The sequence below is a fragment of the Echinops telfairi genome, unplaced genomic scaffold (assembly GCF_000313985.2).
Source record: "Echinops telfairi isolate 266 unplaced genomic scaffold, ASM31398v2 ScPeMD7_2;HRSCAF=8, whole genome shotgun sequence".
Taxonomy (NCBI): domain Eukaryota; kingdom Metazoa; phylum Chordata; class Mammalia; order Afrosoricida; family Tenrecidae; genus Echinops; species Echinops telfairi.
Genome location: NW_022103898.1, coordinates 22,777,354 through 22,800,971, shown reverse-complemented (window position 1 = coordinate 22,800,971; position 23,618 = coordinate 22,777,354). Strand labels below are relative to the sequence as shown.

Genomic DNA, 23,618 nt, shown 5'->3' with positions numbered 1-23,618 from the left:
CCCAGTGGGGGGCTCGGACCCCAAGTGCTGCACCGCCGTGCCACCAGGGCTGCTCTTCGGGAGACGCCCTTGTTCCCGAGCTTCAGGCCACGGTTTCCCGCCAGGGTCGGGCCCTCCGCGGGGTCACAGGACCCTGCGCGCAGGCCGGCTGGCAGGCCAGGATGTACCGGTAGTGACCTCCCGCAGCGCCCCCTCGTGGCGAGGGCCTGGGAGCAGGGAAGGTGTCGAAGCTCCGCCCAGAGCGCCCGGTCCCCCGTGGGCCGCTGAGAGTCTGCTGGTGGGTGTTGGAGGCAACCAGGCTGGAAAGGCAACCCGTCCTGTTTTCTTTTTATTCTCGTGCTTATTTCTTGACCAATTTATATACATGAATTCAGTTTCTGTGAAGTGGGAGACCCGCATGCCGAGCAAGATGGAGCGAGAAACCAAGCGATGGTGACGGGCATTTCTTGCCAGAGCAGGGACGGGAGGGGCTGCTTGCCGTGGAGCGATTCTGGCTCTGGGCAGCCTCATCCTCATGTGTGTGGTGGGGAACTAAGTGCTTCGTGGTGTTTTCAAAGATGTGACCTGGTTTTCAAGCCTGTGACCTTTGGTTTGGTTTGGTTTTTTAAATCATTTTATTGGAGGCTCTCACAACTCTTGTTACAAACCGTACATCAATTGTATCCAACATATTCATACATATATTCCATCTTTCTTTTCTAGACATACACATTGAGTGCTTGGGATCAGCTCCTCTATTTTCCCCTCCCTCCTACAACCCTCGTGGTCCCCTGATAGATTGTAGATTGCTAAATTATTTTCAAATCTCACACTGACCACTGTCTGCCTGTGACCTTTTGAAAGCACATCCCCAAACCTGTCTTGCTGGGCATCCGTGGGTGGGTGCAAATTGCCCACCACGCAGCTAGTACTTGAAGGCTGAGCCATTTGCGCCCCCCAGGGACCCATTCTGGAGTGAAGGTTGGAGGAGATAGCGCAGGGAGGAGGTTGCTGAAACTAGAAGAGCATTGTGTGGGGAGAGGGAGTGAGCATTGATAAGGTGACTTCCTTTGACCCGATTTCTCCAATCGACATCCTGAACAATCCCTCTTTTTCAGAAGCCCGAAAAGGAAGAAAGAGAAAACCCAGAACAACAGAACCCAAGAAGCCAGCCGAACCCAAAAAGCCTGCCACACCCAAGAAATCCGGCAAGTCCGCAAAGGCTAAAGACAAACAAGAGAAAATCACCGATACGTTTAAAGTCAAAAGGAAAGTAGACCGCTTCAATGGGGTGTCGGAAGCTGAGCTCCTGACCAAGACTCTCCCCGACATCTTGACCTTCAATCTGGATATTGTGATTGTAAGTATGTTTTGGGTTCCCCTGGGATGTCTGGAACCATGCCGTGCTGGATCGGCTTGGGTTAACAGTGAGCTCGCACGTAGCATCCTGCTGAAAAGGAAGCATTTCTAAGAGGCCGTGCTTGTAGGCAAGGCGCGGGTTTGGAGGCGCTGGGGATGGGCAGGACTCAGGAAGGACAGACGTGGGGGAAGGGCTCGGGACCCCGGTGCAGTCCATGGAGGGCGAGGGGTCCCGAAGTGACTACCGGGTGTCTGGCATAGCAGCAGGTGGACCGGGAAGGCACCGGTTACCAGGAGAGGAAATCTTTCTGTGGCTCCTGGGTAAGAGGACCAGATTTTAGCATTGGTAAAGCGGACACCACTGATAAAACACATATCCTGGCGAAACAGTCAACATGACAGCCGAAAACCGTATACCCTAGCTTGTCGCGCATTCTTTCCAAAAATTGGGACTTTTAAAAAATGTTGCGGGACGCGAGAAAAATTGTTAAAAATCGGGACTGTCCCGCCAAAAGCGGGACATCTGGTCACCTTACTCATGAGACCCCTGCCCTGAAGTTAGGTTACATGTGTCAGAGGGTGGGCTCCAGAGATGGGCCTTTGTGGTTGTTTGAATGTGGCCTAGCCATGCTTTTTCTAAACATTAGTTTCCTTGGTGGTGAAATAAATGGGCATTGATGGGACCCCATCATCAGCTCCCAGAGATTCAGTGAAATAGTAATCCAGGGGAACCACTTAGTGTGCGTGCATGACGCCTGTGGAGACTCCATCAAGGCCAGCCCTTGCTGTGAACTCCGACCTTTGTCATGGACTGTCAGAAGCAGCTTGTGAACAACTGGGACGCTTAGGGGACGTAAGCTGCTTGCTGTCAGTGGGAGCTGGACTTGTATGTGGTTGCACCTGGGTGCAGGTGTTGATCGTTCCAGCACTGTCTCCATGCTGACTTGAGGCAGCCTGGTTGGGTGGGGAGGCGGGCAAGAGGCGATGGGGAAGGGGCCCAGCTGCCTTTTATAAAAATAGCTTTCCTCAAAGTAGGGTAATTTCCTTAGGTCAGTGGTTCTCAACCTGTGGGTCGTGACCCCTTTGGGGTTCAAACAACCCTTTCACAGGGGTCGCCCAATTCATAACAGTAGCAAAATTACAGTTAGGAAGTAGCAACGAAACTAATTTTATGATTGGGGGATCACTACCACATAAGGACCTATATGAAAGGGTGGCGGCATTAGGAAGGTTGAGAACCACTGCCTTAGATGAAGAGTAGTAAATTCATGAAACAATATTACGATGCTGAATTATTTTTTTTTAAATAAGTTCAGTTGTGTTCACTCCTCCCCCGTAGACATTGGGAAGACTGAATTGTGTACATCTTTTGCTCTGCAGATTGGCATCAACCCAGGACTCATGGCTGCGTACAAAGGCCATCACTACCCTGGACCCGGAAACCACTTCTGTAAGTGTTTGCCTCCTCTCCTCCTCTACTTTTGCACCAGATGTACACTATAACTCTTGATGCTCCTGAAGAGTCTCGGAATCCCACAGGGACACACCTGTTCAGTGGGGTCGAAACGACTCGATGGCTGTGAGTTGGGGGTTTTTTCCCACCAGATATCTTTGTTCATGGTTGTGTTAGTATTGTTTAGCCCAAGTTATATTTAAGAAGAAAGTGATTGTGTTAATGTGTAAATGTAAATAAGTCTCTCTCTTTAAGCACTATCTCTTTCTCTGTGTGTGTACAGAATCAAGTGTTTGAAATGCTTTATTGCTGTCAACATTTTGGGGGAAGAGTGGAGAGGTACAAAAAGAAATTATTTCTGTTCAAATTGTGTTCAGTGAGTTATGCTATGTACTTTTGACGGCTTTTTAAAGCTGGTATCTATAGACATGATAACAGTAGTACATCCGTGTGGCAGATAACGGCTCTTTCCCAATCTGTGCCGGCCTCATTTCCTCAGAGCCTCCAGGTGTGGTAGTGACCAGTGCCGTGGCTGGACATACTCGGTGCCGACACCAGCAGAAAGTAGTGGTGAAGCCCGTGTAACCGTGAGGGGGTTCACAGCGTTCATGGGAGAATGGGAGGGGAAGATAATGGAACTGTCTCATGAACCTTTTGAGCCCCTTGTAGAATTGTCCTGTGTGATAGGCCCTCAGGAACTATTAGTTGGCTAACTCAGAGGAGCATTTAAAATCCTTAAGGCAAGTGATCGTAGGCATTTTTAGAACTAAGTAGGGAAACGAGCTTGTTTTTCCACTCTCAAGGCATGTGAGTGTACTCTCTACTGGCGGCTGTGTCTTTGAGGTAGGTATGAAGGGGAAGGTGGTGCTGTCGCCACTTAATTAGAAAGGAAAATGAACAGTTTCCGTTTCCTACCCTGACTGCCTGCATGCTCTCTGGTGTGTATTTACCTTGATTAACCACAAGGTCACAGTTTGAAACCACCAGCTTCTCCTGGGGAGAAAGAAGAGGCTTTCTATTCCTGTAAAGAGTTACAGTCTCAGAAAACCCGCAGGGGCAGTTCTACCCTGGTCCCATAGCAGTGGTTCTCAACCTTCCTAATGCCGCAACCCTTTCATACAGTTCCTTATGTTGTGGTGACCCCCCAGCCATAAAATTATTTTCGTTGCTACTTCATCGCTGTCATTTTGCTACTGTGATGAATCGGGCGACCTCTGTGAAGGGGTCGTGACCCACAGGTTGAGAACCGCTGTGACCTAGAGGGTCACTATGAGTCACAATGGCGAGTTTGGCTTTGGGGTTGTGCAAAGTACTCTGTATCTCAGATAGATAGTTGGGATAGTGAAATAAGATAATCCATGTGTAGAAGTCCCTGCTTTATGAATGAGACCCATTCCTCTGTGTCTCTAAGTTGACTTTGTAGGTCACTCGGCCTGCGTATAGCCTCAGTATAGTGCAAGAAAAGACTGGGCGCCTTTTCTGTGACTTGAACGTTGTGCCCTACAGCAAGGGAAAGTGATGAGTTTGTTGCATGGAAGTTGATCCAGTTATTTCAAAGTGAAGGCAAATTTACGTAGCACTAAAGGACAAGTAGGAGTTGTCCCCACGTCAAGACTTTTGTAATCCAGGGACTTCACTGCAGAGGGTTTACGATAGTACCTGAAACCAACCAACCGCCGCCATTGAGTTGATTCGGACTCAGTGAGTCCCCAAGACTGTCAGTCTTGACGGGAGCTGACAGCCTCAGCTTTCTCTTGAGGAGCAGCCGGGGAATCTGAACTACCGACCTAGTGGCTACCTGTCCATTGCTTAACCCATAGCTTTCCTCTTCGATGGAACTGAGTCACACTTTAGAGGGAACGCAGCGCATCCAAACATTGTAGCCTCATTCGTGGGACGTGAGACAAACGCCCCCATTGTCACTGCACTGAAGACGGCCCAGAAAACCTCGGCAGGGCTGGGTGGATCTGATCTTAGGACCCTTTTGCGGTTTACATTCTCAAAACTGAGTTTTAAAAGGGTCTCGCTTAAGACCAAAATGTGAACAACAAGTTTCCAAAATCTAAAACCAAACCGAATCAGGTATTCATTGCTCGATAATGTTTTCAGTCTACCTGTTTTAAAATGTCTGAAACGAACAATGTCTGAAACATTTTATTTTTTTCATTCTTAAAACTTTATTTTTAAGAACACTTATTTTAAATTTCAAGACTAGAATGTTGAGGGGGGTGGAAATCCCCTGGTTGTGGCCAGAAATCAGCTCGCGCCCCTCGTTGACAGGGAAGTGTCTGTTCATGTCCGGGCTGAGCGAGGTGCAGCTCAATCACATGGACGACCACACCCTGCCTGGGAAGTACGGGATTGGATTCACCAACATGGTGGAGAGGACGACTCCGGGCAGCAAGGATCTTTCCAGGTAACTGGAACAGCATCTCTGTGAAAGCTGGAACTGGGCGAGGCATGCCGGTGCCTCAGGGCTTCTGGGGAACTACCCCCTGCCCCCCATCAGGTGTCTAGTGGAAGAGAAGTTGGACCTACAGGTGATCTGAGCTTTGTATAGTGAGCTGCCCGAACTCAGCATATTACAAACCTTGTTGTCTATGTATGTTGATGACTCTTCAATTCAATTTTAGTAAAGAATTTCGTGAAGGCGGACGTATTCTAGTGCAGAAATTACAGAAATATCAGCCACGAATAGCGGTGTTTAATGGAAAATGTAAGATTTACTTCAAATTTTGCGCTATTCTCTTGGCTGGCATTGTGGGCAACGTAATGATGTTTGTACTTCGTTGTAGGTATCTATGAAATCTTTAGTAAAGAAGTGTTTGGAGTGAAGGTTAAGAACTTAGAATTCGGACTACAGCCTCATAAGATCCCAGACACCGAAACAGTAAGTCTTTAGTGCATTTGTAAATCTGCGAAAGAAAAACTATTTTCTAGCTCTTTTTCCTTTTTTGTTTGTCCTACCCATTGTAATTTGTGCTATATTTTTAAAAAGAAAGAAAAACCCACTCTGTTTTCTTTAATAATATATCAACTTGAACGAACATTTTTAGAGGAATTCAACTATTCATGTTTTATTAGAAACAGAATCATTTTGTTAGCCAAATAGCTTACTGATGTAATTGGCTGCAATATTGAGATTCTTTCGACTCACATACACTTCAAAACATGTAGTGGTATCTGTTTGTCAGATTCAAGCCCTTACTCTATTATGTAACTATAGACACAATCCTGGTTACTAAATTATGACTTGCCCCCGATGTAGCTATTGTATCCCAACTCCATTTGAAAATAGCCATTTATACAGTCCTCTTCGGGGGCAGGTGTCCAGGCACGTTGGCCTGTTGTTTGCACATAAAAGCAGCATGAAACAACAGTGTGTTTCACACCTGGCCTTCCTGCCCCTCTTCGGCAGACATTTGCTTCCGATTTTGCTGCTTCTGTCATTTTATGTGGCCTCTGAAACTACGAGTCAGGCAGTGCCCACCCCTGTTACATGCCACCAGAGTTGTGGAGACCTCAGAATAAAGTTTCTGCAACTACAGGTAAAATAGGTTGTAGCATTGGTCTTGCTGGGAATTAAGGCTGCTCTTTGTCTACCTGCTCCAGGAGCCCTGGTGACATATTGGACTGCTAACTGCAAGGTCAGCAGTTTGAAACCACCAGCTCCTCCTGGGAGAAAGACTATCATCCTTCTACTCCCATAAAGAGTTACGGTCTCAGAAACCCACAGGGACAGTTATGCCCTGCCCTGTTAGGTCGCTGTGAATCAGAATCAACTCAATGGCAGTGAGTTAGTTATCTACTTAGGTAGCCCTATAGCTAGCTATATGTACATCACTCCCTGTAGCCTATGGTGGGCTTGTCCAGTATTGCCAGGCCATATCTCTTGGGGATTTGTGATCAGAGTAGTATAAGAATCAGTAAACTTGAATCCTGCCATGATAATAAACTTATAATAAAGGGTGCATTTTATCTCTTTAAATGTGTTCTGTATGAATTATGAAGAATCAATAGATTATGTTAATGATTCAACTTTGAAACAAAAGCTACTTTTAAAAGTTACTGGATCACTTATTGTAGTAGTCTGGGTACTATAGAGAAACAAATCCACAGAAACTCATATAAAAGAGTTTTATATAAAGGTTAACTATGCATCAAGAAAACATCCCAACCCAGTGCTGCCCAAGCCCACAAGTCCAATATTCACCCATTAATCCATATGCCCAACACCAGTCCAAAAAGTCCTCCTCCATCTCACAAAGCAGACGCAATGATGCCGACTGCAGGAGGAAAGCCAAGTCAGTGAACATGTAAACATTTCAGTGCTGGCAGGGGTCTCCACATGGCTGCTTCAGCACCCAGGGCTGCATCGGGGTAGGTCCATGTGGCTTCTTCTTGGGGGTGTCTTGCAGGAAGTCAGCCTTGCAAGCTGAAGCAGGGAACTGCTAAGGCAGCTGTACCCTGGTCTGACCATCACAAAGCAAGAGATCCGAGAACTAGAAAGGTGAGGCTCACTGAGCCATTTATCCCTCTGCCCTTCAATTAATCCCACATGTGTTTATCAGCCAGGTTGGCACAATAAACTAACTCAATCCACCCCCTGCCAACCTGGCACCTGTACATAAATCTGTAGCTTCACAATTGCAATTAAGTAATACCTATACCTTAACCCTATAATCCTGTGAATTTTTTTCCCCACCTATGAAAGTTTGTAAGCCAACCACTTCATGCCTTTATCTCCTCCAATTTTGGGTATCCGATATATTTATAAAGGGGAATAATATTTTAAATGGGGGAAATATGCTATTATTGAACCTACCTGTCTTGAAAATGGGGATTTTCGAATCATCGCACGACCAAAACAAAATAGCTTTTTCCCTCTGTCACAGATGTAGGGGAAGCTAATTTAAAAATTGTTGCTAATAACCCATTAGTGACCTCACTGCATAATTGATAGATGAACACTGTGGGGGTGGGGGCTCCTTTATCATAGGTGGAGATAGAAATTGGTGTAAATCCTATGAAGGGCAGTGTGTCATGAACAATCAAAATGGTCGATGCAGATGTTTTCCTCTGTAGTCATTCCGCTTCTAGGAGTTTACCCAACAGATACACTCACACGTTTGAGATGAGTCGTAGACAGTGTTGTACACTGTGGACTTCTAATAGCAGAGACCGGAACCTCCTAAACTGGGAAAGCAGTACAGAGTTCTGAAGAGGATCGCTTTTGTTTTGATTCAGAGCCCTGCTCGAGTGACACTGTTGAGAGAGAAAAGCAATGAGATTGAAAAACAGGGGCGAGGGGCCTCTTGCTATTGGGGTATTAGGAGGGTTGAGAGCCTGTTATTGAGAAATTTGTTTGTTTGTACCTTAATAGTCTTAAGAAAGGCAACTCGCTGGCTTGGGACGGATTTGGGGCACGACTTTGTATTGTATGCCTAGTATACCCTTTGAGCCTTTAAAATGATGAGCCACGTATTTGCTATTAAAAAGAAAATATTGGTAACTGAGTGATGTATGCTGAGGGGAGGAAAGCTTCATCATGGTTCTGATTGATTCACTTTGTAACACGTATTACAAATCTGAACATAAACACTATGCTCTTACTGACTGTGCATACAATGATGCGATAAGTAACAACTGAAGAACCCGACTTTAAGACAAGTTTTCTCATCTCGGCCATGAGTGGCCTTCACCTGGCTTCGCAGGCTCTGTAACTGGGCTGTGTCTTGGTTCTAGCTATGCTACGTCATGCCGTCGTCCAGCGCCCGGTGCGCTCAGTTTCCTCGCGCCCAAGACAAAGTGCATTACTACATCAAACTGAAGGACCTGCGGGACCAGCTGAAGGGCGTGGTGCGAAACACAGACATTCAGGAGGTGCAATACACGTTTGACTTACAGCTCGCCCAAGGTATGTTACCATGGTCCTGGTGACCCGCTTGTCAGTGAGGTTTCGCTGTGAGGGAGTAGGCAGTGAGTTTGCATTTGGGAGTGGACATAAATACTGATTTATGAACAGAAAACGAAAACCTGCACATGTGTGTGAGGGGCCTTCACAGAGTTGAGGGAAACGTGGAATTAAAGGATCATGAGGTTTTTTACAAGCTTCCTGAGGCCCACTGGAATGTACAGTCAGAAAGTACACTGGGAGGGAAAGAAAGGAACTTCTGTAGCCAGTGGGCTTTGATAGGAGATTATATCTCCTCTGAGCAAGGTCTGCTGCCCTCGGCTCCGGAGACTTGACAGACACCGGGCTCTAAGAGACCCAGCAGCCCACCTGAAATGAAATGCAATAGGTGTTTCGTAACTTGTGTGAGAGGACTCGGTATACGTTAACTACGATTCTACACCTGAGTATCCAGAGCTGTATTTCATCTGGGGTTTACTTGAGAGACATACATCTGTTATGTGTCTGAGCATTCAGGAAGAATTGTTTCTCATAATGTCTGGACCGAGCGGTGTTCCAGCGTAGTGCACAGGCTCAGTTTCCACTCTTTTCTCCGCTCCTTACAGAGGATGCAAAGAAGATGGCTGTGAAGGAAGAGAAGTACGACCCGGGCTATGAAGCAGCGTACGGTGGTGCTTACGGCGAGAATGTCTGCCATCGTGAACCGGGGAGCTGCTCTTCCAACGGGATCAGTAGGTCTCCTTCCTGCGTCCCCTCCCGTCACTTGCCTGCTCGGGTCAGGACATGGGTGTGGGCTGGGAACAGTCAAGGGAAAGTGCCAAGGAGTGAGAATGGTGAGAGAAAAACCCTAGAGACCAAAGAGGGAAATCTGACGTTTTTAGTTCATTTTTTTTCACTCACGGAGTCAGCCTCAGTTTCCTTCCAGAAGCACAGGTGAGGGATTTAGAAGCACTCTATCTGACAAAGATGAGGCTTCTTACTCCCTTAAGGAGTTAGTCTCGGGAACCCACTGGGGCAGTTCTACCCTGTCCTATAGGGTTGCTATGAGTTGGCATCAGCTTGATGGTAGTAAGGTTTGGTTCACTTTTGGGGGGTTGGGGAGGGGGCGCAAGTATCTGGAAACAGAATGGCAAACTTAAATAATCTTAATCATTTGAAATGGTTCAACAGAATAGACTAACCAATAGACTAACCATCTTCTTCTCAACATTCTTCACCCCCATCTCCAGCAGCCGAGGGTGCAGAATTACCTGGAGAATCAGCGCTGAGTGACAATCCAAACGGGCAGTGGATGACCCAGTCATTTACAGACCAGGTCCCCTCCTTTAATAGCCCCTGTGAAACGCAAGCCCCGGAAGAAGGAAACCAGGCCTAAGGATCGCGTTTCTCAATGCTGCTGAAATGCTGCAGTTTTAATGCAGTGGTCAAGACACGGAAGTGTTTTCTCAGTGCTCTGTGTAGTGGTCTAGTCGTAGTCTGCAGCAGTTGTGTAATAGACTCAACTGTGTGAATTGGGTAGTTTGGAAGAAAGACATGGGGATTTTTTGTATATGAGTTTTTGTATTTGAATTAACCATCATTCCAGTGTTTTATAAACTGTTCAGTTATGAAGATACTGATTTTCTTTGGAGAGCTACTTTTAATCTGTAATATTTAAACACAACAGTCTGAATATTTATAGTTAAATTTTAACTCACTGTGGCTAAAACTAGAATACACCCTTATCCCTTTTATGCCCGAGAAGGGCATGCTGATGAGTGATCACTGGGGAGGAGGCTTTTGCAGGTGGAGCCAACCCTCCGCGGCGGCTCTCTGGGCAGTTTCTAGAGGTGTGGGGGTTCTCTGCATCATACACTCAGACCTCTGTCTGACCGGTGGCGAGCATCTGAGGCTGGCTTGTTCTGGGGAGGTGGAGTTTGGCCTTGCTGCTGCAAAGCTCAACCGACCTTACCTGGCGAGGCATGGTGCCCTGGCTTTGGCGTTCACCCTGTCTGTGTCAAGCCTCTGCTTGGCAGCAATGATTCTTCGGAGATGGTACGTCCCAGAGGGTGCAGTAGACCTTGTACATTTTGCCACTCCATTGCTCTACTTGAGACCTAAACTTGAAAGCAGAGGAACCGACCTTCTCACTCCACATCTGTCCTCTTCTCATCTTTCCCTCCCTGGTTTTGTGGCTGTGACGTGAAGTGGTAAGGCAGGCTGATCGAGACAATGCTGGAAGGGTTTGATGATCTTATATAAACTGGTGCTTTTTATGAGTGTGAAATGTACATAAATATAAATTTTTTCTTGATAACCAGTAATTTAAGAAACTTTGTTCTCATTGCTGTTGGGTCCTGTGGGCTCCGTGTGCCACACGGGAAGGGTCCATGACGGGGGCTTGTGTGTGAGTGCCCTGTACAGCTCTCCTTGGTGCTACAAGCTTGTCCGCAGCGGCTGGGTCTGTGGCTCTGAAGATGCAGTGTGCTTTCACGTACTCCCCATCAGCCTGAATGTGCCGGTGTCAGACTGACGCAGGGAGCATGCTGTAGTTTTCAATATGAAATGTTTTTGAGGCTTCCCCCACCCCTGGGCCACACACGCACAGAGGAAAGGCCCTGTTCTCTTTATAATAAGAGAAGCAAATTCTTGTGGTGAATCTAAACATGTCTTCTAGCTGTGGCTGTGGTAGAACTTGCTCTCTCTGCATCTAGGTCAAGGCAGTTCAGTCCTCGCGTGATTTAAATGATGTACTGTACTGCTGTTTACATGGGCCTTCTGTGCGGGTGCTCGGAAGTGCCTTGCGTCAGGGATTAGGAGCAACTGAACTCTTTTTTCATGGGATTCTGTAAACCATGTAACTAGGTTTTGCTTTGGTGTACAATTATTGTTGCTTTCCGATAGATTTGATTTCTCTCTTTTCATTTGAGTGGATGAAATACCCGTTTAATTATGACAGGCATTCTCCAGAGAGTGGAATTGAAGATTTTCACGAACAACATGAATGCATAGTAAATGTTGGCTTGATCATGTACATGACGGCGTGAGACTTTGTCATTCAATAATAGGGAAAAGGTTTTTCAATTCATTTTAAAGTCTGATGGTTTTTACAATAAAGAATATTAAGAATGCATATCCTGAAGTTGCAGGCTTTTTCTTTTCCTTTTAAACTGGAGATCGATCTACTTTGGGCTGGGAATGTGTATTACAGTAATACATCTTAAAAATATGAAGCAAAGGAAAAAAGATCCGTGGCTCTTCTTTCCACCCCCCACCCCCAACAGTAACGTTTTAAATGCAATCGTTCTATGAAACATACTGGCACCCATTTTAAAAACTACTGGCATATAAAAATAAAAACATTTAGATATTTCATTAGAAAAGTTTTTAATTTTGTGAATCTAATTGCCCTTCAGGGTTAAGCCAACTGATTGCTAATAGATTCAAGTATTTCTGTCCAACGATTTATTGCATTCACGTAATCTTTATCTCCATAACGTTGAACCACTTCAATTTACCTAAATAAACCGATGCCTGTATACTTTACACAAAATAGTTTCTTTATTGTTATTTTCTAGCATGCACCAAGTACTGCTGATAAAGGAGCGTGCCATCGTGGGTACACATAGGCAATTACACATTTTGATACAGAAAATACTGAAAACGTGGGGTTACATGGCCTATTGCTCCCAAGTGAGTTGTATCCATTTATCTGCCTACACATGAGTTTATAGGAGTTCTTGTTTTCTATAATTTATCTCCTTAATATGTTAACTTGGTTTTCCTGTAAGATTGTATTGTTACAATTTGTATACAGTGTTTTTTTTCTCTTGGTTTCCTAAAATGGGCTCTATGTATCAAAGTTGTGTTCAGAAGTATAATGTTCAAATGGGCACAACTGGTCAGTCCCACATTTTTATACAGAAAGCTTTTGAAATGTCAAGTTCAGCTATTGTGGCGATGGAGTTTAAATACCCCTGCAGGATCAGGAACAAACCAGCTTTCCCAGAAGTCAGTGTGAACACTTGGGAAGTCCCAGGGTTTATACCTTCCGTTCCAGTGAAGTAATTTCGCTGCCTGCAGAAAGTGCTCTGAGTATCTGGCATCTGGACTCCAGCCTTCAAGCACATTGAAAGGAAAGGAATGGGCTTGTTAGAGAATAAGAGTTTCGGCTTAAGAACTGAGTCCCAAGTCCTGTAAGAATAATTTTTAGTATATCAGAAGGCTATGAAATGAAATCTTTTCCCACTCGCCTCAAATCTCCAAAACGTTTGACTGCCGCTAAAACTTTTCAGGGATTTTCCCATGCAGGTTCTCTGTAGATGTGTTTACATAGACCTAGCTACATCTTTATAAGCAATAGGAGACAAAATAGCATACACTATAGAATTTCTGCTGCATTGCCATTTAAAATGATCACCTTATGAACCTTCCACAGCAGCACTGTGGATTTATTAAACTATTTTAATGATGACATTGAATGGTTATATGATTATTCTGATAGATGTTTTGATTATTCCTCTCTAAATATAAATACACAGTATAATGAATAGTTTTTATTTATTTAAATAAATATATTTTTTAATTTTTAAAAATAAAAAATTATTGGGGGCACTTAAACAGCTCTTATATCAATCCATACATCCACAATAAATAGTTTTTACATGTGTCCAAATAATAGCTGTAGGGTGAAATCTTACAGAGGGAAGTGCTGGGTTGAAGGGGGGGTGTGCTTCACCTGTGGGGATGCTGTTCAGTGCCATCAAGGTGATTTCCGCTCAGTGACCCCAATGTACAACAGAATGAAACACTGCCCAGTTCTGTGCCAGCCTCTCAAGTGCAGTGTTCTCCTCTGTCGCTGCAACGGTCAACCCGATCCTTCTCCCTGAGAGTTGTCCTTGTTGCCGCTCAACCTCCACCAAGCAGCATGTCCTTTTTCAGGGCTTGGTCTCTCTCGCTCTTTATTTTTTTTGTAATAGTTTGATTGGCACTTCATCCACATGTTAGACAATTTAATAATTCAATCATATCAAGGAGAGTTGTGCAATCCTCACCACAATAACTTCTAGAACATTTCCTTCTTGTACTCATTGTTAATCATGTAATTTTTTTAAATCTGGCAAAATATACACAACAAAACATTTTCCGATTCCACAACTTTACATGTATAATTCAGTGCCATTGGTTATGCCCTTTGTGTTGTACAAACATCAGTGATAATCCTTTTCTAAATCATTCTACCACCATTCACAGAAACTCAATGCCCCTAAGTAAAAACTCTTCCTCCTCCACCCATGGTGACTGAGCCGGTTCTTTATCATGCCAGGACATCACATTTAAAGCTGATCATACTGTTGTAAGTATAGTTGTTTGGCCCTATACCTGGGAATATTAATGGATTTGGTTGGTGGGGAGGTTGCTTGTTTGTCTCTACTAATTAATTACCCATTCAGGAGACCTGGTTATGCATTGGGTTACTAACTTCAAGGTCAACAATTCCAAACCACCACCTGGCCTTCAGAAAAATTTCGAGGCTATCTACTCCCATAAACATTTTTAGAGTCTGAAACCCACAGGAGCAATTTTGCAGGGTTTGGTCTTTTGATAACATGTCCAAAGAAGGGGAGAGTAGGTCTTGCCATCCTTGCTTCTGAGGAGCATTCTGACTGTACTTCTTCCAACACAGACATGTTCTTCCTTCTGGCACTCTGGGACTTTTCAAGTCTTCCCCACCCCATAGTTCAGATGCATTGATTCATCTGATTTTCCTTATTTACCGTCTAGCTTTCACATGCATGTGAAGCATTGGAGAGTACCGTGGCCCTGTAAGGGGGGCATTAGTCCTCAGAGTGGCATCTTTGCTCTTTAACAGGTCATTTGATTTCCTGACAGCTGCTGTGAGCATTGACTGTGATACATGTAAAATGAAATCTTGACAACCCGTCTTTTCTCCATTGGTCATGATGTTGTCTGTTGGTCCAGTTGTGAGGATTTTAGTTTTCTTTACATTGAGTTGCAATCTGTATTGAAGGCTGTAGTCTTGGGTTATCTTTAGCAAGTGATTCACGTCTTCTTGGCTTTCAGCAAGCAAAGTTGGTGTCAGCTGCATATCACAGGCTCTGAATGCACCTTCCTGTGACACAGGAATCCAGCTCCTCAGATTACCTGCTGTTTGCCAGACTATGGATTGACTGGCGAAAGGACAGAACCGTGACACACCTTTCCTGATTTTAAATGTTGCAATGCTACCTTGTTCTGTTTGAACTGCTTCTTGCCCTATGTGCAGGTTCCACGTGAACACAAAGTGTTCGGGAATTCCCATTCTCCACAATGTTACCCATGCTTTGTTAGCATGTACCATCAAATGCCTTTGCACAGTCATAAATGTAGCAAGCTTTTTTTGGGGTCTTCTCTGCTTTCAGCCAAGATCTATCTGATGTCAGTCATGAGAAATCCCTATTGCACGTCCTCTTCTGAGTGTGGCTTGAATTTCTGGTAGCTCCCTGTTAATGTACTGCCACCGTTTGTGAATTATCTTCAGTAAAATTTTAACCGCATGTGATAATGGTCTTGTTTACTCGTTTCCAGATTCTGTTGGATATTTTTGTAATGGGAACAAATACAGAGCTCCTCCAGTAGGTTGGCCAGATTTCTTCACATAGACTGAGCGCTTCCAGTGCGGCATCCGCTTGTTGAAACTTTTCAGTTATTTCATCAACTCCTGGAGGCTTGTTTTCACTAAACAGGCTTCAGTGCAGCCTAGACTTCTTCCTTCAGTATTGTCAGTTCTTGATCATGTACTACCTCTTGAAATGGTTGAATACTGACCACTTCTTGTTGGTACAGTGATTCTGTGTATCTTTTCTGGATGCTTTGTACATCACTCGGTAGTTTGCTCATCCCCAAACACATACCTATTGCCATTGAGCTCTATAGTGAGCCTCTATAGGGTGTGACACAGCTCCTGTGTCACAGTGCTGTGAATCTTCACAGGGCAGAAAGCCTCATCTCTCTCCCACAGAGCAGCAGTTGTTTCAACCACCAACCTGTGGTGAGCACTTTAGCTCTTACTCAAGCACTTTTTTTCTTTTTTTAAAATTTCCTAAACTTCCTATCCTTCCAATGACTTTGTGCTTTCTCTATGCACAATCTTGATTTCATACTAAACTTGTCATGTCTTCTGTCATTAGTGTTCAATCTGTTCTTGAGATGTTTTCTAAATCCAGATACAACATACTCAAAGTCATGCTTCGGCACGTGTGAACTTGTTTTACTTTTCTCCAGCTGCACCCTGAACTTGTGTACGACTAGTTGGCTGCTCCACGGTTAGTCCTTGATCTCATTTTGGCGGAGGATGTTGTCTTGGGTCATCTGTTGCCTGTTTCCACAGAGGTAGTCAACTCGATTCCTGTATTTCATTCGACAAAGTCAGCATGTATAGTCACCATTTATATTGTTGGATAAAAGTTATTTTCAATGAAGAAGTCAGTTCTTGGTCTTGCAGTTTTGTCATGTGATCTACAACTTCATTTCTATCGCCAAGGCTATGTTCCAACAACTGATCCTTCTTTTCCATTTCAAACTTTCACATTCTAATTGCCAATAATTACCAATCCATCTTGATTACATGCTTGATTAAGTTCAGATGGAATGAGTTGGAATAATTTTTCAATGTCTAAACTAGCTTTAGTGGTCGGCATATAAATTTGAATAATAGTTGTATTAACCAAACTTCTTTGTAGGCATATAGCTATCCTGTCAGAGCTGTGTGCTTCAAGACAGATCCTGAAATGTTCATTTTGAGGGTGAACACGATGAACCCTTGCATAATAAACCATAATGACACTCTGACTCAAAATGGAAATGCCAGTCCATTTCAGCTCACTAATGCCTAGGATATTGGTCTTTAATGCATCCCATCACATTTTAGATGACTTCCAATTTTCCATATTCTGATTGTTAATAGATGTTTGCAGCTGTTTCTTCTCGTTTTGAGTGGTGGCCCCTCAGCAAATGAAAGTCCTGAAAGCTTTACTCCATCCACGTCATGAAGGTTCACTCTTTGGAGCGGGCAGCTCTTCTCGGTCATATTCTGAGTTGAAGGGACTCGTCTGGCACTATATCAGACAGTGTTCTACTGCTCTTCATTAGGTTTCCTGTGGTTAACCCCTCAGGTGTTGTCAACCTGTTCCTTCTTCATAGCCGTTCTTAGTCTGGAAGCTCAGCTGAAAAGCATTCTCCATGGGTGACCCTGCTGGTATTTGAGTTACTAGTGGCATAGCTTCCACCATCTCAGCAACATTCAAGCCACTGCAGTACGACCAAGTGGCAGATGGGTGGTGGTGGGGGAGGCGGGTAACGTGCGATCAGTACTGCAGACTGAACCCAAAGACTCATATCTCTATCCCTCCACCAAGAAACTCGGTATTCCTGCTCCTCTGGAGGTTATCTCCTAATGTGTGACCCTGTGAAAGGTGTTTCTACCATATGAAAAATGTGCTGAGAGTAAGATAGGCTTTTTTATTAGGTTTCCCCACAGAATTACCTCCGAACGAATCTCTAAGGAATTATACATTTGCCCGAATATTGCTACCATCACTCAGAAGATTAGTAGAATATGCTCCCAGAAGTGTAGTAAGATATTAAGTATGTAGTTTCCCCCCTAGTATCCTATGATTTTAAGATCGATGGCAAGGAAGGTGTAGGATGTCTGGTGGGGAGCTTAATCAAGGGCAATGTAGCTGAGAGGAATTACACCTGAATGAAGGCAGAGCATGACAGACAAGAGGTTAAGTAGAAGGAAATAAGAAGAAAGAACTAGGAGACAAAGGACATTTATAGAGGTCTAAATACAGGCATGTACATATGTAAATGTTTATATATAACGATAGGGAAATAAAACTATGTACATGTATTTATAGGTTTAGTATTAAGGTAGCAGAAGGACATTGGGCCTCTACTTGAGTACTCCCCCAACACAAGACTTTGTTCTAATAACCCAGCAGTCTGTGATGCTCACCTTACCTACATGATCGCTGAAGACAAAAGTGGATGCATAAGCAAATGTGAAGAAAGCTGATGGTGCCCGGCTATTAAAAGAGTTAGCGTCTGGGATCTTAACAGATTGAAGGTAAACAAGTGACCATGTAGCTGAGAAGCAACAAAGCCACATGGAAGAAGCATACCTATGTGATTGATGGGATGGGATCAGGTATCAAAGACTCAGAACAAAAAATCCTATGGATGTGAACGAGGGGGAGTGTGGAATAGAGACCCAAAGCCCATCTGTACACAACTCTGCATCCCTTTACTGAAGGGTCACAAGGAAGAGATGAGCCAGTCAGGGTGCAGTATAGCACCAATGAAACATACAACTTTCCTCTAGTCCTTTAATGCTTCCTCCCCCCGCCACTATCATGACCTCAATTCTACTTTACAAATCAGGCTAGACCAGAGAATGTACACTGGCACAGATAAGAGCCTGAAACACAGGGAATCCAGGACAGATAAACCCCCTCAGAACCAATAATGAGTAGCCATACCAGGAGGGAAAGGGGACGGCTGTGGGGAGGGGGATGGGATTGGAGAAAGGGAGAACCAGTCACAAAGATCTACATATAAACCCCTCCCAGGAGGATACACAACAGAAAAGTTTGTGAAGGGAGACAGCGGACAGTGTAAGACATAAAAAAAACAATTTATAAATGATCAAGGGTTCATGAAGGAGGGAGGGTGGGGGAGGAGGGGAAATGAGAAGCTGATACCAAGGGCTCAAGTGGAAAGAAAATGTTTTTAAAATGATGGCAACTTACATACAAATGTACTTGACACAATGGATGTATGTGTGGATTATGATAAGAGCTGTAAGAGCCCCCAATAAATGATTTTTTTAAATGTCCTTCCCTGAAAGGAAATTTGATTATGATGGGGCTTCAAAGAGCTCCTGGGAATTTTCATTTATCTTTAATTCCACTTTTTCATGAACTTTTGAAAGCCCCTGGTCTCTGTTTTAACAATTAAAAGTCCATTGAGTAAAGATGGAGTGCCAAGTCAGGGTTATGTTACTCAGGCTTACTGGATAATATAACACACACGCACGCATGCATGCACGCACACACACCTGTCTTACATGGTTCATAAACTAGCCATGAAGGCAGGAACTAGATATTACTTACATCAACTCCCAAAGAGTCTACAGAAGGAAATGCCCATTTGGAAAAAGGCTAGCGGTGAAGTCTACCCATCAGGCCATCATCCTCAGCTTCCTGACTGAGGGGTTGGTAGTAACTGCTTCAGAGGGACTTGGCATTTTGGAAATAAAATTGCTTTTTAGGTAAATATATTTCATAAATTTTTACAATTGTAAGCCTACCCTTTTGGACCCAAACAACCCATTAAGTCAGCCATTTTTCATGGCCTTGACGCTGACTCAGGGAGCCTATAGGGCAAAGTGGGACTGTCGTCCAGGGTTTCCACGGCTGCCATCTACGGAAGTAGACTGCCATATCTGTCTCCCAGTGAGCAGCTGGGGGGTTCAAAGAGACTTCTAGTTGGCAGCCAAGCCCCTACCCATTGTGCCGCTACAGCCCCTTACAGCTGAACTTATCACTCCTTTGTGTTGGGTTACCTTCTGCTTTAAGACTCTAATAAATCATTGTTCAAATGATTTCTATGGAGATTTGATTTGCATAATCAACACTGATCCTAAAACTTCTCAGCCCAAACATAAGGCTCTGATCCACAAAGCAAAATGACTTATTTCCCTGGGAATATTCTGTCCCTTCTTAGTTGCCAATAAGTCAGTTGTTTCGTAACATGCAGTTCTGAGTCTCTGTTCCAAGACCATAAATGCGCTCACCCTATTGATCCACACTCTGTGTAGCTGTTCCGACACAGCCTTTGTTACAGACAGTCTGCTTTGAGGGGTTTCTCTGTTCACTTGTCTGATGGAAATGGTATTTGCCCTAACAGTGAACCCAGTATTATCACAAAGCGAATCAGATGGACACCGGTCGGTATCCTTAACTTCCCTGGATCACGCTTGTGTGCGCGCACTCAGGAAAACAGTGAAGTAAGGTGACACAGGACCATTAAAAGGACCCCAGGATTCAGCTTGCACAGTTCATTCCATCCTTTCTTGTAAGGCGAGTAAAGGACAGACTGGGGTCCCTGGATGATGCAGTTAAGCGTCTGGCTGCTAGCTGGCACTGCCCTAGTGCCACTGCAGAAGGCAGGCCTTGCAAAATGCATTTGAAACTTGACGGAGCACAGCTGGGCTCTGTACACGGAGGTAACCCTAAGTTGGAATCTATTTGACAGCAACTCATAACAGGACGGCATATAACTTGTCCTTGTAGGGTATGAGACTTGGAAACAGTATTCATCTTTATTATCAGAACCCAGTCCATTTCTTGCAATGTCCTGGGCACTTGGCGAGTCCAAGTCCTAATCACTGTCACCAATCCCCAAAGAGTCCTCAAAACTCAAGTCTTAAGAGAACTCCGTTGGCAGTGAGATCTGGATTGAAATGACAGGATTTATAGTTATGACCATTAAAGGCAAATTCTTTGTTACTGTGAACTGGGTGACGGTGTACCGAGTGGACCGCCAGCTTTATATTGGGCAGTGCATACATAGGTTGGTTCATCTTATTGACTGTGGTCCCTTCAATACACTTATTTCACTTTCTCCCTGGGTTTCCTGTCTCCATTCCTCCATCCCTAACAACGCTTCTGAACTTTGTCCTTGGGTAGAGACCTGCTGTTCCTTTGGTCTCAGACAATTGATGATTCTAAGGTGTATGGACCTCACTAGTGTAAGTGTTTCCTCTACTGACTTGCCTATTGTTTGGCTGAAAATTGAACCACAGGGCTTAGTTCAGTGGCAGACCAGAATTTATGGTCTTTGTTATATATGTTGCTACAAAAGTAAAATAATGAATTCTGGGTAGTGCATAATGAAATATGTGCACATTTCTTTTTTGGAGATGGAAACCTCTCTAAGTTTCATATAGGGTTGGCCCAGTGGTTTGGGGTCAGGGTGTGTGGCCACCTCTTTGGATGAAGGTGAGCATATATTGTGTGTCAGACTCTTGACTCTTATTCAATTTACATGTACTGGGTGATTTATTCCTTGTAAAAATGTCCTAAGGTTCTATTAGCTTCAGTTTACAAATTAGGAAAAGATCAGGTCACAGCAGACTTGGGATTCCAACCCATACCATGAGCCTGCAGCAAATCAAGGACTGGCAAGGGACTCAGGGCAGTCTGTCCATAGACAATTATTTTCCAAAAGATCCATTCGAATGCCAGCCCTCTAAATTCATCATAAATCATAATGGTCCTTCAGATGGCTTTGCCTCCCTTTAGATAACGCCAAGGAGAAGTAGTGAAGGCAAATGAAGCCATCATCACAGCCAAAGTCCTATCCTAACAACAGCTGGGGTTCACTAAGCATCCGCCACGCGGTCCATATCAAGTACGCGGCTTTTCATGAACTCCCGGAAAGAAGCCCTCCAGGTGAGCACGGCGACCATCTCATCTGAAGATGCCTGAGTTCACCAGGGGCTTCTCTATCGAGGAGCCTGGTGGCATAACTTTGTACGTGTTTTCCTGCCACACTTACCCAGGTGCCGAATGTGCCACAGAGGGTTGAGGGCGGAGTATTTCTCATGGAACACAATCAGCAGTGGCGAGGTGGCCACCCCTCCACCCAGGGAGCTGCTGTAGAGGTTTTCCCTAGGAAAAGAAACAGGAGTGACAAGAGGCGGGGAGTTCCCACAGTCTCAGATACCCACTTGGTATCTCACACCTTCCCTAAGTATTTCCTGAGATTTCTTTTTTTTCTCTCCTGTTTTTCTCCTTTTTGAAAACTGTCAAACCTAGGCAAAGTTGGAAGTCTTAACACCATGAACCACCACATCCCTCACTTACATTCTCTGAGTTAGTAGTTTTCCATCTTGAAACTCATGTGTGTGTGTTTTAATGCCAAACATAGAAGATAAAATTCTGATGATACATTATTAATCAGAATAATGTCATTGTGTATTCAAGACTATGATGGTATTAAAAATTCCAGATTTCAAAAAAAGACTGCCAGGAAATACACATAGGAGCTGTGCTCAAATTCTTTGTATTTTTCTCAGTTCCAAAGCTCCTATAAGAAAAATTACAAGTTAAAAAGTGAAATGAAAAAAAGAGAGTTAACTTTACAAAAGAACCCTGAATACACATCTCCAGAAGGAGATGCCCTGATGGTGAGGTGTGCTAAGCAAGCAAAAGGTCCGCGGTAGAAAGGAGATGCCCAGGTGGTGAGGTGTGCTAAGCAAGCAAAAGGTCCGCGGTAGAAAGGAGATGCCCTGGTGCTGAGGTGTGCTAAGCAAGCAAAAGGTCCGCGGTAGAAAGGAGATGCCCAGGTGGTGAGGTGTGCTAAGCAAGCAAAAGGTCCGTGTTAGAACCCACTAGCTGTTCCCAGGAAGACAGATGGAGAAGTTGTCTTCCATAAAGACTGACAGTCTTGGACATTCTAGGGAATGATTCTACTGTGTCCTATAGGGACGTTGTGAGTCACAATCAACTCAGGGGCCATGGAGTCAGTTGGTTGTTTCTGTTTTTCTGTAAATGCAAAAACCAACTAATGTCAAGGAGGATTTGCAGTGGAAAAGTTATGTGGGATTCTGGGATGAGCTGTAAAGTCACATCATTGAACTCAAACGGACGAGGAAAGCCCTTGGGCGGGGAGAGGCTCCTCATGCCTCTGACTGGTATGACTTGAGCATCCGCATGCGTCCACCACTCCCTTTGCTTTCTCTGGAGGGAAATCTGACTTGAGATGTGAAGGTGAAATATGAAGCTCACTTGTGAACTGGGCATAGAAAGTGAATGTGAACAAGGATCTACTCGGGCCTAGAAGAACTGTCTGGGAGGTCTGCACCTACTCCACATTTTTTTGCATCCATTTCTCCAGTTGCTTGGTGATGCGCTGGTGCTTCCATTCCGTCATGTTGGCAACGATCACACCAGGATTGAAAGAGCAGGTGCTGGGGCTAATGCCAAGGTCTTTGATGGACTTCTTCCGGTAATCCAGATAGCCCATGTATGTGTTCTAGAAAGGAACAGGATAGGGTGCTCTGACTGAAATGTTTGTTTCTGGAAGAGGACCACTTTCTTGAACACTTTCTTGTGCAGCGACTCTAGGTTTTCCTCCTGCTTCACTGTCCTCTGCTGGTTTCCTCTCATTCTCCCAATCTCTGAATACTTAGTGGCCCAGGCCCAGGGCGGGCACCTGTTCCTTTCTCTAGCTCGAACTTCTTAGCAGCCTCATCCAAAGTCATGGTTCTAAATCCCACTTCATGTTAACAGCCCTCATCTCTCTTCTGAACGTCTAGTGCCTGCTGCCTATGCCTACTCAACGGGTCCTTCTGGAAGCTTAATAAGGCAGTTCCTATTTACAGCCTCGAACAGATCTTACTACTAGCCACAAACCGTTCCTATAACCTGCCCCATCTCAGAGAGAGGTAACTTCATCCATGTAGTCACTTGGGCAAAAAACCCCAAGGTCACGGGGTCATACTTTACTCCTCTTTCCCTCTCATCCAAATCAGCCAGCAAATCTTACTGGTCGGACCTTCAAAACATGCAGATGCCAACTCTGCTCCCTGCTCCATGGCTCCCTCCTGGGTCCAGGCCATGATTGCCTCTCACTGGCCTGGAAGGAGTCTTGCTGGTGTGGTGAATTACAAGTTGGGCTGCTAACCAGCTGCTCTGAAGGAAATGAGGCTTTTCTGTTCCTGGAAAGATTTACAACCTCAGAAACTCAGAGGGTGCTTCAACTCTGCCCTATGGGACGCCTATGACTCGACAGCAGTGAGTTTGTGGGGATGTTGGGGTGGGGGTGCAGGAATGAGTGGGTTCTATAAGAGCTGTCTGACCATTC

At 44.6% G+C, this 23,618-nt stretch overlaps 2 protein-coding genes across 9 annotated transcripts in view; one reads left to right on the top strand and one right to left on the bottom strand.

The window, feature by feature from the left end:
• The window catches only part of TDG (thymine DNA glycosylase), a 31,183-nt gene extending 19,366 nt beyond the window's left edge, over positions 1 to 11,817 (top strand). The window contains exons 3-10 of one of the 2 annotated variants that reach the window (XM_045289279.1): positions 1,098 to 1,339; positions 2,719 to 2,788; positions 5,072 to 5,207; positions 5,425 to 5,507; positions 5,587 to 5,681; positions 8,537 to 8,708; positions 9,311 to 9,436; positions 9,938 to 11,817. In XM_045289279.1, the coding sequence (XP_045145214.1) occupies positions 1,098 to 1,339; positions 2,719 to 2,788; positions 5,072 to 5,207; positions 5,425 to 5,507; positions 5,587 to 5,681; positions 8,537 to 8,708; positions 9,311 to 9,436; positions 9,938 to 10,080 (1,067 nt within the window). In that variant the 3' untranslated portion in view covers positions 10,081 to 11,817. Of the gene's footprint in view, positions 1 to 1,097; positions 1,340 to 2,718; positions 2,789 to 5,071; positions 5,208 to 5,424; positions 5,508 to 5,586; positions 5,682 to 8,536; positions 8,709 to 9,310; positions 9,437 to 9,934 lie in introns of both variants that reach the window. The other variant, XM_013004055.2, reaches the window with a different exon arrangement.
• Positions 11,818 to 12,052: 235 nt separating this feature from the next.
• Positions 12,053 to 23,618, bottom strand: part of GLT8D2 (glycosyltransferase 8 domain containing 2) — a 51,351-nt gene continuing 39,785 nt past the window's right edge. For all 7 annotated transcript variants that reach the window (XM_045289283.1, XM_045289299.1, XM_045289305.1 and 4 more), the window contains 3 exons: positions 22,621 to 22,787; positions 21,309 to 21,421; positions 12,053 to 12,802 (listed from right to left, as the gene is read on the bottom strand). In XM_045289283.1, coding sequence (XP_045145218.1) covers positions 12,630 to 12,802; positions 21,309 to 21,421; positions 22,621 to 22,787 — 453 coding nt within the window. In that variant the 3' untranslated portion in view covers positions 12,053 to 12,629. The remainder of the gene's footprint in view (positions 12,803 to 21,308; positions 21,422 to 22,620; positions 22,788 to 23,618) is intronic.